This window comes from Terrapene carolina, unplaced genomic scaffold (genome assembly GCF_002925995.2).
Source record: "Terrapene carolina triunguis isolate 2854851 unplaced genomic scaffold, T_m_triunguis-2.0 Scaffold130, whole genome shotgun sequence".
NCBI classification, from domain to species: Eukaryota; Metazoa; Chordata; order Testudines; family Emydidae; genus Terrapene; species Terrapene triunguis.
The window spans coordinates 24,560,704-24,574,886 of NW_020664481.1; the positions used below are offsets into that span (position 1 = coordinate 24,560,704).

Below are 14,183 nucleotides of genomic sequence, written 5' to 3' on the forward strand. Positions count from 1 at the left end.
CCCTCTTACTATTTTTTTTTAAGTTGGGGTATACATTTAATTTGAATGTCTATTATGGTTTTTAAAAAGTTTACGTGCAGTTTTCACTTTTGGGACTGTACCTTTTAATTTCCATTTAACTAGCTTCGTCATTTTTGTATATTTCCACTTTCTGAAGTTAAATGCTACTGGGGTGGGGTTCTTTGATGTCCCTCCCCTCCCCCCAAGGATGTTAAGTTTAGCTATATCTCTTGGACCAGATCACATGCTCTTCTTAGGACTAAATCAAGAATCATCTCTCCTCTTGTAGGTTTCAGGACTAGCTGCTCCAAAAAGTAGTCATTTATGCTGTCAAGAAACTTGCTCTATCAGGCGGAGAACTAAATGGAAGTACCAAGACAGCTTTAAAGGAAAAGTGAGGGTGAACAGCTGAAGTTGAGCAGAGAGAAAGCAGGTGTAACTTGGAGGAAAAAGTTAGGAAAAAACAAATGACAATATGAGGAATGAATAAAAGAGGAAATCAGAGCCCTACAAAAAGAGAACAGAACAACTATAAGGTAGAATTAAAATACAGGACATTAAAAACCTGGTCATTTAGGAACTAGCCATGAGATAAACTGAAATGACTAGAAAACAGCAAAGGGGATACAGAGGCAAATACTGTTCTCCCAGCCTGCTCTTCTTTGATTTCTTAAGAGGGAAGGGGGAAAAAAAACAAAAACACTCTTCTCTCCTTTCTAAACACCTGCCTAATCTGCCCAATGAAACTACTCCTGCGGCCTCTTCCCCAATCCCTACCATGACAGTCTTGTCAAACTACATGAAGGAAGGTAGAAGGGCAGCAGATGAAGGGATGTCTCCAGCAATTGCACCTCCACCATTTTTGGGTCACCAGTCACCACCAGTCTAACACGACTATAAACAAGTCAACGTATTTGAAGAAAAGCTACCGAGACAAGAGGCCTAGGAGGAACAGGTTGGAAACTATGGATGAAGGCTTCTGCTCATATTGAGTCTCAAAACTGGCAATTTGTTCTAATTGTTTGAATTGAGCATTTACTTTAGTGCAGAATGATGACAGTGTTTGTATTTTTAGTTTCCCTTCTAAAGCAATGCTCTACATTGGAAGGAAGCTATGCTGCTATCTGGTTCAGCTCATAATTTGGATAAAATGCTGCCTTTTAAGCAGCAATAAGCATGAATACGTTCACGACTTGTAGCATATTTGAGAGAGAGAGAAGCATCTGTAGTTGTGTGTGACCCATGACAAAAGGCATTCAATATTAGATAAAGTTTATTATGTTATCAAAGTCTGACAATAAAATATGCAAAAATCTATAACTCAGTCATTCATACACAAAGAGGAAAATATATAAAATGCTGGGTCTCACCAGATCATGTTCCATACAAAATACTGTTAAGTTTAGAGCAGCAAAGTAACTGCCAAACATTCCCTGAATTTAAGAGGGTCTTGAATACACCTTGCTCCAAGAAATATCTTAATACCAAATATTCCTTCCTTTGGCCTGCAACTCCTTTGCAATTATTGCTTGATATTAAAATCTTCTGTTCCAAGCAGAATCACATAGTGACCCTGCAGCAGCACTATAGTAACAGCTGAAGTCCCTCCAGCATTCTCTCTTTACATTTTGTTAGAAATAAAAAATACATTTTGGTCCTTAACTACTTTTGGTTTCTGAAAATATCTTGAAAATGAAGATTAGGAGAAAAATTGACATTCACAAATGGTAAGTAATTAGCATAACTCAGAAGGAATTTCAGCAAATTACACCTTTCAAACCAGCGAAGCAAAGCACCTGAGGTACTTTACTTTATTTTCCTCTTTCCAGCAATAATTATTTCCTCAGACTAGTTTCTCCACAAGAATGGAGAATACTTAAGACTGCATAACAGTCTGACAGCCAACCTGAAGAAGAGCTCTGTGTAAACTTGAAAGCTTGTCTTTCACTAACGGAAGTTGGTCCAAGAGATATTACATGTCACCCATCTTGACTAATATCCTGGGACCAACACGGCTATAAAAACACTGCAAACAACCCTACTAAAGTGATTCTAAATAGACTTGGTTTGCCCTCTAATGCAGAGGGTCACACAATAAAGAAAGACTTCTAGTAGAAAAGGGAAATGCACAATGTAACTACTTCCTCCTTTTGGGATGAATACCCCTTTATTTTAGGTACTCCATTTATTTCACACTGAGGACATCTCTATCCTGGGATTGCACGGTAGACAAAAGAGCAGGGCTCAGGAGGATTTGATGGAAAATGAGAAATCAGACTTGTGATCTGTCTTATAAAGCACCCCCAACCAAAGGTAATCATCAGATGTGTGGATACTTTAACTGAGTCCTCAGCATTCACACTTTAATGTAAGAGATGTGCAATTCTGCTCAGGAAAGAAACAAGGATTTATGCTGACAAATCACAGCAAGTCTACAAGGTTTGGAGGGCTGTCAACTCCACTTACCAGTGTTAAGTAAAAGCAAGAGAGCAGACTTACTGAGCACAAAAAGCGACTGGAGGGTCCATCTGTTAATGGAAAGCTAAGTGAGTGTGGACTAAAGGGTTATTGGCATGAAGGTAAAAGTATGAGATGGAATTAGCTGGAAACAGAGCTGTGCATTTCCCAAAGGGAGAAAATACAGTAAATATCAAATGCTAAATCAGAACAAAAAAATCTGGTTCAGCTCTTTTAGAAGTGTCAATTTTTCTGCTTCTTCAAGTATACAGAATACCAAAGCCAAAAAACTTCTTGCTGTAGATTTTTAAGCATTTTACAGATTAAGCACACAGAGCTGGACAGCTTTGTAAATAAACCAGTTCTAAAAAAAATCCTCCAGACCAGGTAGAGCCTGAGTCCCTTCTACAGCCCTACCAATATTCTTCAGTCTATGCTGGGAGCCAATACAGATTCCAGTTCCGCCCATCCTGGTGCTAGTTAGCAAGCATGCATTCTACCTGGGTAAGTATCACAGATTTGAAAAAGCTGGACTTTTGAATCAGTTACTTTGCATAGTTGTATGTACTGCAGACCAGTCTTACGGTAGTTTGTCCACAATGGAGTTAGACCATATGAAGAGCCTTAGACTAGAACTGTGGTTCTTGGTACAGCAATCTGCAGAAGCCTTCCAAAAAACAGTCTGACTAAAAGGATTTCATCTTTCTGTTCTCTACGATTTAAGCAGTCAGCCATGTGTTACAGATAGCCAGTGGGCAACTCAGATCTGGCAGTGGACTAGCACACACAGATGAGGCGGGAAAGTCTGCTTGAGCCATATAGTTGCCGAGCACTAGATCTTAGGTAGCTGATTCCAAGAGACAGACCTTCCATTCTACTGGGGAATGCTTGTCCTCCCTTGGAGACAGGGAGTTAGTCTTATTCTCTCTTCTGTACAGGGAGATATTTAACTTACCAATGATCCCAGTCAGGATTTCTAGAAGTGATTAGCTAATGCAAAATACATTAGAACCTTGAGCACTCTAGAGCCACCCGGTGCCGGAGTGTTAATATTGTGCAGTGGCAAACACTAATGAGAGAACACTGTCAGATCAGCACATCCTAATCAAAGATTTCAATGGCAGCAAACAACCTCTATACACTACAAGAATGGTTAAACTTTACCTTTAACACAACTGCAATCTCCTAACATTAGAAATCAATGGATTCTTAATTCTGTAGGATTTCTGATGAGCGTAACTCTTAAGGTAACTTTTTTTCTGAAGAACCCTGCACCCTGGAAGTGTTCATAGCAGTTTTCTGAAAAATGCAATGACAAGTGGTCTACCACGGTTAAGTAACTGAAGTATTGTTTCATGGAGAGTTGCATGCTATGCAATTTTCTGGGGCCTAATACATAGTGTCCCTTTTAAATGTTTGTTTCTCAACACAAATTAAGAACTCATTACCCCTACGGGAAAGATATTTTTCTCTATAAATACTCTATAATTCTAAGCTTTTTCAACTAAACATAATTTTGATCCAATAGGAAAGATGGTTAGTTAGCTGGAAACTGGATCACAGCAGAAGTGTACTTGGCTGAAAGCAAGATACATACAAAGGGGTTTTTCCCCATTGTGGGAACTTTAATTTTTACTTGTTTTGGTGGGAGGGGGCTTTGGTTTTTTGAGATCTATTACCATTTGAACTAATGGAGATAACTTGTCACTTTGACATGTGAAGTCAGCACCTCACACAAAATTTGCTGATACCAAGTTCCTGTGGATTTCAATGTATACACCATGTAGCCATAGCCATTGTACAAGGAGTGACAACTACTAACCTTTTATTTTATTTTTTTAATTAAGGGGAAAAAATCTAAAGCATGAAGCCAGCAGCCTTAGACTCTTGATGCTAAGTCATCAACTTACTAAAGTTAAGGACAACTGGATTCTCTTCAATTTTTCCAAGACATCAAATAAGGAACTTCAGGTAATTAATGCACTTTCCCTCTTTTCCAGCAGCAGTACAAATGAAGAAACAGGTAAGTTGGATATGACCAAAGTCCTGCAATATCTTAACTCCATGTCTATTTATAACACCTGCTTGAACCTTCATATTTACTAGCTTATTTATGGACAATGATTCAGAACTTGTGACCCTTTTGGAAAGTTACTGTATTCAAAAAATCCTTCACAACCTCTCCATTGCTTTAGTACAGAACTGACAGTAACCAGCAAGCAATTCTTTCCGTCACCCCAACTCTCCAAAGATCACAAGTAAGAAACGGTGTAGGCTGCACATATTGCACATAGGGTGTGAAAAATGTTCAAGTGAACTTCTGTATGAACACTGGACATTTGTCTAGCAGCACCAGAATGCACATATGACCAAGCCTTTAGAATGTGAATCACTATGATGCATTATGAACACTAATCCAAGAGACAAGTGATCATTAAGGACACCAAACAGCTTTCTGAACACGGCCTGAAAAGAGACCAAATAAATAATCCAAGTGTTTTAAAACCAAAGGATCAAAAGGCATTTTCCCCTCACTTAAGGGAAGGCATCACAGGTGATGGAGAAAAACAAAAAAACAAAAAACTGTCCACATAGGGTGTCACAAACCAAAAAGAAGTTTTTTTACATAGGAAATAGTTGTAGCATTAGACAGCATCTCAATATGCTCATTTCCTGACAGCTCAAACAGTATCACTTCCTGCTTTTGCATGTCCACCCACTTTTGACATTGTAAGGCACTCTCCACGTTCACTGTACCATCACCATCGCTGTAATAGATCTTGGGCTCTTTATCAGGAAAGGCCTCATAGTAGAATGAGTCAGGTGTTTCTACACCAGTGCCAAAGAGACAGTGCAAACGCACACCAGGTGGTATCATCTGGTAGACCAAGGGCTCAGTGTCTTGTCTCATGAACCAGCCATCCTCAAAGTTGATGTCCTTATAGAACTTTTGGTAATCCTGGAGAGTGTAGTTAACTGTGGGTGTGCTTACAAAGATCTTATCTGGAGGCCACGTGTAATTGTAGGGGAGCATCCAATTGGTTGAAACTGCAGATCTCTGCTGGTCTCGGATCTTAAGTGAACTGATGACAGGTATCCTGTTGTTGTCACCTACAAAACAGATTTTTGTTTTATTTATTGTACACTGAAATATCAATTACTGCTTATAATGATGGAATGAATGAGGATCCTACTTTCCTTACTTAAAAGATTACAGAGTTTGACTGGAAATACATTAATCACTAGTAGGAAACAGTCTGGATGTTTTAAATACTGTAGATACAATTCCAATAACTGCTTATACCTTATAAAGAGGAACAAATTAGTTGACTGAATGACAGGGGCAAGAAACATTGCTAAAGACAACCTAGAATGGCATTTTCCTGAGGCTACCTTTCTGACATATTCGTTTAAGAAGAAAATATTTTCTACTTGGGCTCATTTGGGAGCTTTGGGCCCAAAAGTTCTTCACAACATCAATCATTAGGCAATCATTCTGGCCATCTGTAAAGCTATCTTAAAATTCTTTTTCTAAAGGAATCACAGATGCAGATTGTGCAGTGATTCACAGGGACACTCTTCCCTTAATGTTTTTGTTGGGAGAACAGGCTGGTGTTATCCTCTGTACATTTGCGCATTCAAGAGATCTCATGAGACAGCAGAAGAAACAAGGTTAACACCCAGGTTTTCACAGTTCAGTGATAGAACAGAGCAGCAGCTCCGGGCCAGCGAGGGAAGAGAAAGAGCCTATCTTCTTCACAGCGACTGTTGGGCCAGGTCAGGAGACAGGTGCTATGGGGAGACAGACAGCATGGGGCTGCTCGGCGGTCAAATGGGGCTCATAAGGGCTAGTGGTGGTGGACAGACTGGGGCAGGGGCTGAATGGGAGTGCAGGACAACGGGGGGAAGGGAGATGCAGGGCCACACGGGGATGGGGGGTGGCTGAGTGGAGGCACAGAGACACATGGGGACAGGGGTAGGGGGTGTAGGGCCACATGGGGATGGGGGGAGGGGGTGTCTGAGTGGGGATGGAGGGACATGTGGGCAGGGGGTGCAGGGACACATGGGGACAGGGGCAGATGTGCCTGACAATGGGAGAGGCTGGGGGTCAGTCAGGGTCTGCATGGGGGAAGCTCCCTAACAATCCCTCCCCCTCCTGCCCTCCTGAAACCTATTCCATACTTTTCCCATTCACACCCAACAACCCTCCAAGTTCACACGCAGGCTCCTTCCCAGCAATTACTTCCCTCTCCCTCAGCTCTTCCATTACCCCAGACACTCCCAAGCCTTTGCACTGCTTTTGAGGGGTGCAGGATATACAGTATACAGGATATACAGTATTGTAGTCTAAATGAATTACTAAGAGTTCAGTATTAATATGCCTAGTAAGGAATCTACTTGTCAAAAAACATTTCCTGAATCTTTTTTGTGGGCTATATTGTTACAGGCATGCTTACTGACAGGTATTTTGAAATAAATGATCAAAAATAATTGAAACTGGTGTGATTATATTGTGTTATTTTGGCAAATAAAATTTGCAGAATTTGAAAATATTGTGCACAGAATTTTTAATTTTTTGTTGCAGAATTCCCCCAGGAGTAAAGAGTGTAAGTAACCCAGAAAAAAGTAAACAGGATGCTCCTATACATGAACAAGTGCACTTTCTGAACACCTACATAAAAAAATACCACCCAGGCTGTACCAAAAAAAAAAAAAAGAATACACCATCCTGCAAAATGCAGTACATATACCAAGTCAACAGCTATACAATGCCTTGAAATACCACCCAAAGTGTGCAGGAAGAATGTGAATCAACCAAAAGAAAAAGGGAAAAAAAAAAAAAGATATTTTAATTGTTTTTAAGTTTCAAAAAATATGCTGTATTTTTAAACTCACTAGATGGCACTATTGATTCTCTAGTCCAGTAAGGAGGGCTGCAGCACAATACCGCTGGTGCCCTAATTAAGCTTGCCAGCATTTCCATATAATTGCAGCTGACGGTCAACATACCACCACCTGAATCTGATTAAGAAAGGAAACCGGAAGAGAGTAGAGTGAACACCACAAGGTCCTGAAGATACTCCTGTCACATTGCTGAGGAAAATGTTTTCTATCTTGACTTTAACATTGAAGTTGTTCCTTGTAGCTCTTGTTTGAAACCAGTTAATAGACTTGTGCTTAAACACTTTTCCCTTGCTCTCTCTTTTTGTATGACATAAGTTCAATTGTGCCTCAAATGGCACACCTGCCGCTAAAGCCTCACACAGATTAATTCCAACATTGTCAGTTACACTCTGCCCACCTAGCTTTCCCCTGCACTATCGTTCACTTCCTGTTGATACTGTTTCCTACTGCTGTACGCTGTTACAGTGACTACATGCTGTCCCAGTGGTGGCTGTATTTCAGTAGAAATTGAAGTGATTCTTCTGTATGCATATGTACAAACAGCCACTTTGTGATGAGAGATGCTACATACAATAAATATTGCTCATGCAGTAACAAGTAAGAAGCAAAACATTGTAGGTATGGGGATATCCTAAGTGGTGCTGTTTAATTCTGCTCACATCTTGTATCACCTGGACACCATGCAAAGTTAGTTATCCAGTAAAGCCTCCTGCTCTGGATATTTCGAGTACACCACATGAAAAAGTCAGTAATTTCTGCAGAAGCCTGCAAGCCACAGGATGCCATTTGGGGGAGGGAAAATCAATTTTGCAATGCTATGTTGACAAAAATAAACAATTGTAAACACCCAAAGGATATATGCATTTTCAGCTTTTTAATTAGTGGCTTTGAGTTGTACATTCCCATCTCAAAACCAAGTGCCTTATTTAAACACATTAAATGTTTTTTTGAAGCACCCACGCCTCGTAAGCACTTTGGTATATGTCCTTCCTAATTTTCTTGATGTAAAAGTGTTTCAGGAACAAAAACTGCAAACAAACCTATCATAAGGTAGTAGTGAGCTAAGAGGAAGCCAAAGGTCTTAATAGTTAAGCAGGGGAGGGATAGCTCAGTTGTTTGAGCATTGGCCTGCTAAACCCAGGCTTGTGAGTTCAATCCTTCAGGGGGCCACTTAGGGATCTGGGGTAAAATCAGTACTTGGTCTGGCTAGTGAAGGCAGGGGGCTGGACTTGATGACCTTCCAGTTCTATGAGATAGGTATATCTCCATATATTATTATTATAGCAATATGCAAAAATTAATTCACCCCTCTGCTACAGGAGATGTTTAGGCATGACCGTCTGATACTGAAATTACAAAAAGGTACACTGCGTACTGTATGTTCTTTTTACTGGGGAGCAATTCTTTGAAGATTAGTGAAAGAACAATGTCTGTATTAAACCAAATGAGGATAAATAAATTTAAGTCTCATGCCTAGCTTCTTTGATATTCACTTCAGCTACCAAACATTACCTCTCATTACTACCAATATATAATGCCACACTTTTTGAGAGATTCGTATTCTTAAAAACTACTTTAAATGTTAAGCTGTGTGTGCCTTGCAAAGACTTTTGCAGGTGGCCATGCTTCTGCCATCACTCAGGACTCCACATACCTCGAGAACTGCCAAGTCTGCAGTTATAAAAGAGCATTTAGAAGCTTCCAAGTCAGTTTTGCAATACAAAATTGAGAGTAATGAGAGTTTGGAAGGATAACAGCAAGGAATGGAATGTGCTGGAGACTCTACCGTGCTGGGTTAGGCAGCCATACAGCTGCAAAGGGGGACAGACAAAATAAGCAAGCAGCAGCAGAGGGGACAGAGGGAGGAAAAATACTGAGATTTGGGGGGGGGGGGGGGGGGGGGGGGGGAGAGAAGAGAATGCGTCTCCAGGCTGGTAAGGTCCCAGTCATTCCTCCTACCAGCTCCTAGGCCCGTTCCAGTGTCCTCCCCCTCCCAAGTAATGCAAGAGTTTACGCAGGGGCAGAGCCCACACAATATTCCCACTGTGGGGGCAATAGCCCCTTGTGCCCCGATTCCATCACCCCAAAAAGTAGTAAATAGGACAGCTCAATGCCGGGATACCAAAACCATATTCTATATAGGAGGGGAATGGAATTTGGAAATCGTGCCTGAAACTGGGGCAGTTATAAGCTTATGGGCTGAAAGCTGTTTTTTAATTGAAAGTTTGTAGCATCTCAAACTCTGTCCTCTAATGCTATGGTTAACAGTAACCCTTTAACATCCTGTGGTAGCTTCCATTTAAATTCAAGTATTTAAGCAGGTTACCTACCTGAAGCCAGCACACGAAGGGTTTTAGCCACTCCTCCCCATGGAGCACCCAGTGACACATAGTCCTTTATGTACTTGTCTTTCCAATCCTGAGTCTGATGGTTGAGGAAATATAGAGTATACATATTACCCATACTGTGGGCAATTAAGACCACAGGACCTCCATTTTGTTCATACATCAACTCAATCATCTTTCGAAGGGCCACAAAATAGTCTCCATTCTCATCTAGAAACATCAAGACAGGATAGTTAAGTAAAGAGGTTGTTTGCAAATGCCATCTTTCAATATACAGTGTTTTAAAAGCTTAGCTTTTGATGCTGTAAGTAAAGAGAACAGATTCATACTATTAATTCAAACAGCATATTGCTAGAAGCCAAATTTTCCTCACTTTTCATGTGCTTAGAATTATTTCTAAAAATGTAGACGTGAATTGTTTCAAGCTCAGAAAAGTATTTATACTGTTTCTCTCTCCGTAGCATGTATTTATCAAAGGGCAGGCTTTTCAAAAAAGTGCTCTACACTTTTTTGTAGAAGTGGTCTAACTTCTCCCGCTGAATTCAATGGTAAAACTCACACTGACTTTAATGGGAGTAGAATTAGGCCAGCACCAAGAACTTCTGAAAATCCCACCTGAAGCTGCTTGGAAGATCACCTTTATTCTTAATTTAAAAAACAGTAAGTTAGAAGCCTTAGGAAAACTCCCATTTTTGCTCACTGAGTAAAAGCATGGCTTTTCAGTCCAGCTGTATTTTTGACCTTTTTAAAATTCTATAGGCAGCAGTTGCCAACTTGTTTTATTTTGTCAATGGATTTAATAAGATTTAACAAAACTAGTCACTGCTAATTTAGAGATCCTGTTAGTGCCTTCTGAGACAATACCATTCCTGTCTGTAACATGTAACTAAATATTCGTCAAACTGAAGAAAACCTAATAAAATCCATCTCTCTACCCTCATAATCCTTTTAGGCCAGCTGCAGACCAGTCTGTTACCAAACAATCAGGGTTGTTGATTTTCATCAAGAAGTTCCCTGGATTTCAAAATAAGATCATGTCTCAGTTCTTTTAGAATTAAACTCTTCAGGGCAGGGCAACAGCCTGGGACACTAAAATGTTACATGCATGAATGTGCTGCTTTTTCATTTTGTCTTCACATGTAATATGAAGAGTGTATTTTTTATCTCAAACTATAGACAGGAGATAGTAAAGTAAGACTAGAGTGCAATAAAGAGTACAGGGTGTCTGACCTTCTTACACAGCTAAAGGAATGTGTAAATGCAGAATACAGGTTTGAACATTACCCCTTAGCCTTGAATTTTAATGTCACTACACACGGAGGAGCCGATTTCTCCAGACAAAGCAATTAAGTAACAGAGTTAGACTTTGAGGCAACATTGTGGTTCTGTGGATTATGCCTTGCTAATAGATGACCAAGTTTATTTCAGGGAGGTGCTTTAGAACTTTCCAATATTATTACTTTTGGGGCTTTGTTCCGTGTCTTATGTAATTTTATCAAAATTCCTGTGGAGTTTTCCCAGAGTTAGGACCCTAACAGTCACTCTAATCAGGATTAGGGTTGTAAAAGGGATCTCATGAAGAAAGGGGTAATAAATTCAGCCAAATTTGCTGCCTAGAAAGTCAATAAAATGACTAATTCAGGTAATGAAGTTTCATTTACTTGGTGCCTTCCGCCAATCATAGGGAGCTCCTCTTACATCTTTATCCCGCTGGTAGCCCCAGTCTACCAGACTCTGCACCAATGTGTAAAAGTAAGTGCCTGTGGACAGAAAAAGAAGAGATCAGCATCACATCAGCCTTATTGGGCGTCCATCAATAGTGAAACTGAAGTTTAACTCCAGTTAGATTATTCTGCCTCCATACAAATAGAAGATTATTGTAGTCCAAGACACAGTTTAAACAGCTGGCTGCATTAGGCAAAGTGAAGGATGTTAGGTATGTACCAAAGATACAAAGAGGTTTTATTCTTCTGAAAAATTCTCTAAACTGTTGTGAGACAATCCCTACTGCAACTTTTTTTCCATCTACCTTCCTTTTGTACATGCTGCACTTAATCATACATATGGTGGCTTACCAATGTGCAGATAATAGTGCAATAAACTATTCTCAATTCTAAGAGCTCGTGTACACTAGAGTTTTTACAATGAGCTGACCACCAAATAACTGCAGGAAGATAACATTTGTACAGACTAGTCTGGGCCTTCCAAATACATTTTTTCCTGGATACAGACACTTGTGATTTGCTCTAGGATAGGAACTACTGTGAAACTAGTTTTATTTCCATCAAAAGATTAGGAATTTTAATCCACTTGAGTTGGCTGAACACAATGCTTTGACAGCAAACAATGAACAGAGTATTTGCAGACTAGTTATCTCAAGTGATAAGGTAAATTGCATTTTATTTAACCTTTTATTTATCCCTCTAGTAAAGGGGTGAGTACAGTTGTATCCAAAACAAACACTGCAACAAAAGGTGAAACCTGGAGACACAGGGCTGCATATTAGAGCAGAATCCTTCAAAGCCCATTTAACTGGAGGCCTAAAACATCTTTAAGGCCATCAAAATTGGGTTTTTTCCATTTTGGATTAGTACCTTCTCTACCAAAAGTCCTATCAGCAGTTTGGGCTGATTTAACTACTGATTTCTAAAGTAATGGGACTGCTGTTTAAGTGTGTCCTATATTAAAAAGGTCAGAGGGAGATTGTAAATGTACTATTATCCCTTCACGGACTACAAAACCAATTAAAAAAAAAATATAGCCTTTCAGCAAAGAAAGGACAATCACACACAGCAAAATCAGTTAGCAGCCGATTGTGCTTTTAAGTACAAGCTGCTCCCATATGCTCTTCTCAGCAAGACCTGCATGACAAAGTGCACTATGAATTCTGGTCAAGCAGTAAACCCCATTTGTAAAGTAGGCTACTGGATGTTCAAGTATCATCCTACCACCAAGTGCACACATTACATTTATTTTCCATCACTGCAAGTACACATTCTGTGAAAGAGTTGCTGTATTAGTCTAAGAAATCATGCATCCGAAGAAGTGGGTATTCACCCACAAAAGCTCATGCTCCAATACGTCTGTTAGTCTATAAGGTGCCACAGGACTCTTTGCTGCTTTTAAGGATTCTTTGTATCACAAGTGGAAGCAACAGGCTAACACATCAAATCTAAACCTCCATTACTTCAACTTTTCGGTCAGAGATTTAAGCATCTCCCAATGAGATTGTGCTATGAAAATTGTCAGTATGTCAGATGTATTTTTCTCAGGAATTCATAGTCATGAGATACAGCAGTTGGGGCTAAATTACCCCTCTATTTAGAGTCCATTACTGTATGAATTTTTTTGAGGCAAAAGGGAAGAAAAGGAGTGCCAGATCTCCCAAATTCATACAATGGGTATGGAAATCCATTCCCATCAGGGCTACCTGGCCTGGGGTTGCTGCAGCAAAGAGAAGGTTTTTTTATTATTATTAAAAGTTTCCTGATTATTTTCACAGTTTGTCAAGCCCCTGTTGCAGAGAGTTTTTTCTATGCACTCCATCTCATTTCCTACAGAAGCCTTTAGGATGACTGTTGGAGTTTCATTCTGAGAATTTTAATTCTGAATAAATTTTAACAGATTGGCGAGCACTCAGTTCTGCCCCCTTTGTTCATCAGACAAAGTTGTCAGGTTAGCCACATGACATATAACATATGCACAAGATTTTTTTTTTTTTTTTTGTTTTTTCTCTGACAGGACAATACAGTGTCCTGCAGCTCCGCTCCAGCTCCAGGCAAAAACCTGCAGCTCCACTGCTCCGGAGCTGCTCTGCACTCCAGCTCCGGGCTCCCCTCCAAAGCCCTGCGAATACACAGTACTAATGTTTATAAGCAAAATGAACCCATGTACTATCCTACTTCATACAAATGCTACATAGCTTTCCTTGGACTTCAGTAGGGAACTGTGAATTGAAATTGCAGTCCTCTAAAGTGCTGTATATCAGATGTAATGGAAAAGGTATTAAACATGTGACAATGAACAAAACTAGTACATACCAACACTTCTTTTACTAGGGTCAAGAAATTCCAAGGAAAATGTTTGTCCAAACCCTGGGACTTTGACATCCACTCCATCCGGAGGCTCTGTGATCTTACTTGTTCGATTGTATATTAACCTGGGGGGAAAGGAAAACATAATAAATATGAGACGTACCATCTTACTACTTAGCACAGTGCTCTTCACTATTTTTGAAGTGGGGGCCATTTTGGCAAAAAAACTTCAATGTGAGAGCCACATTGGGTGGGGCTGACGGGTTCGGCGTGTGGGAGGTGGCCCAGGGTAGGGCAGAGGGTGTGGTGTGGGGGTGAGGGCTCTGGGGTGTGGGCAGGGGCTCAGGCAGAGGGTTGGGATACGGGGTGAGGGCTGTAGGGTAGGGCCAGGGATTAGGGGTTCAGGATGCAGGAGGGGGCTCAGGGCTGGGGCAGAGGGCTG

At 40.3% G+C, this 14,183-nt stretch overlaps 1 protein-coding gene across 1 annotated transcript in view; it reads right to left on the minus strand.

The window, feature by feature from the left end:
• Positions 1 to 1,268: 1,268 nt before the first annotated feature.
• PLA2G15 (phospholipase A2 group XV) overlaps positions 1,269 to 14,183 on the minus strand; it is a 31,586-nt gene continuing 18,671 nt past the window's right edge. Inside the window, exons 3-6 of the mRNA XM_026652735.2 lie at positions 13,748 to 13,866; positions 11,369 to 11,467; positions 9,693 to 9,917; positions 1,269 to 5,568 (exon numbers count right to left, since the gene is read on the minus strand). Of these exons, the coding sequence (XP_026508520.1) occupies positions 5,057 to 5,568; positions 9,693 to 9,917; positions 11,369 to 11,467; positions 13,748 to 13,866 (955 nt within the window). The 3' untranslated portion in view covers positions 1,269 to 5,056. The remainder of the gene's footprint in view (positions 5,569 to 9,692; positions 9,918 to 11,368; positions 11,468 to 13,747; positions 13,867 to 14,183) is intronic.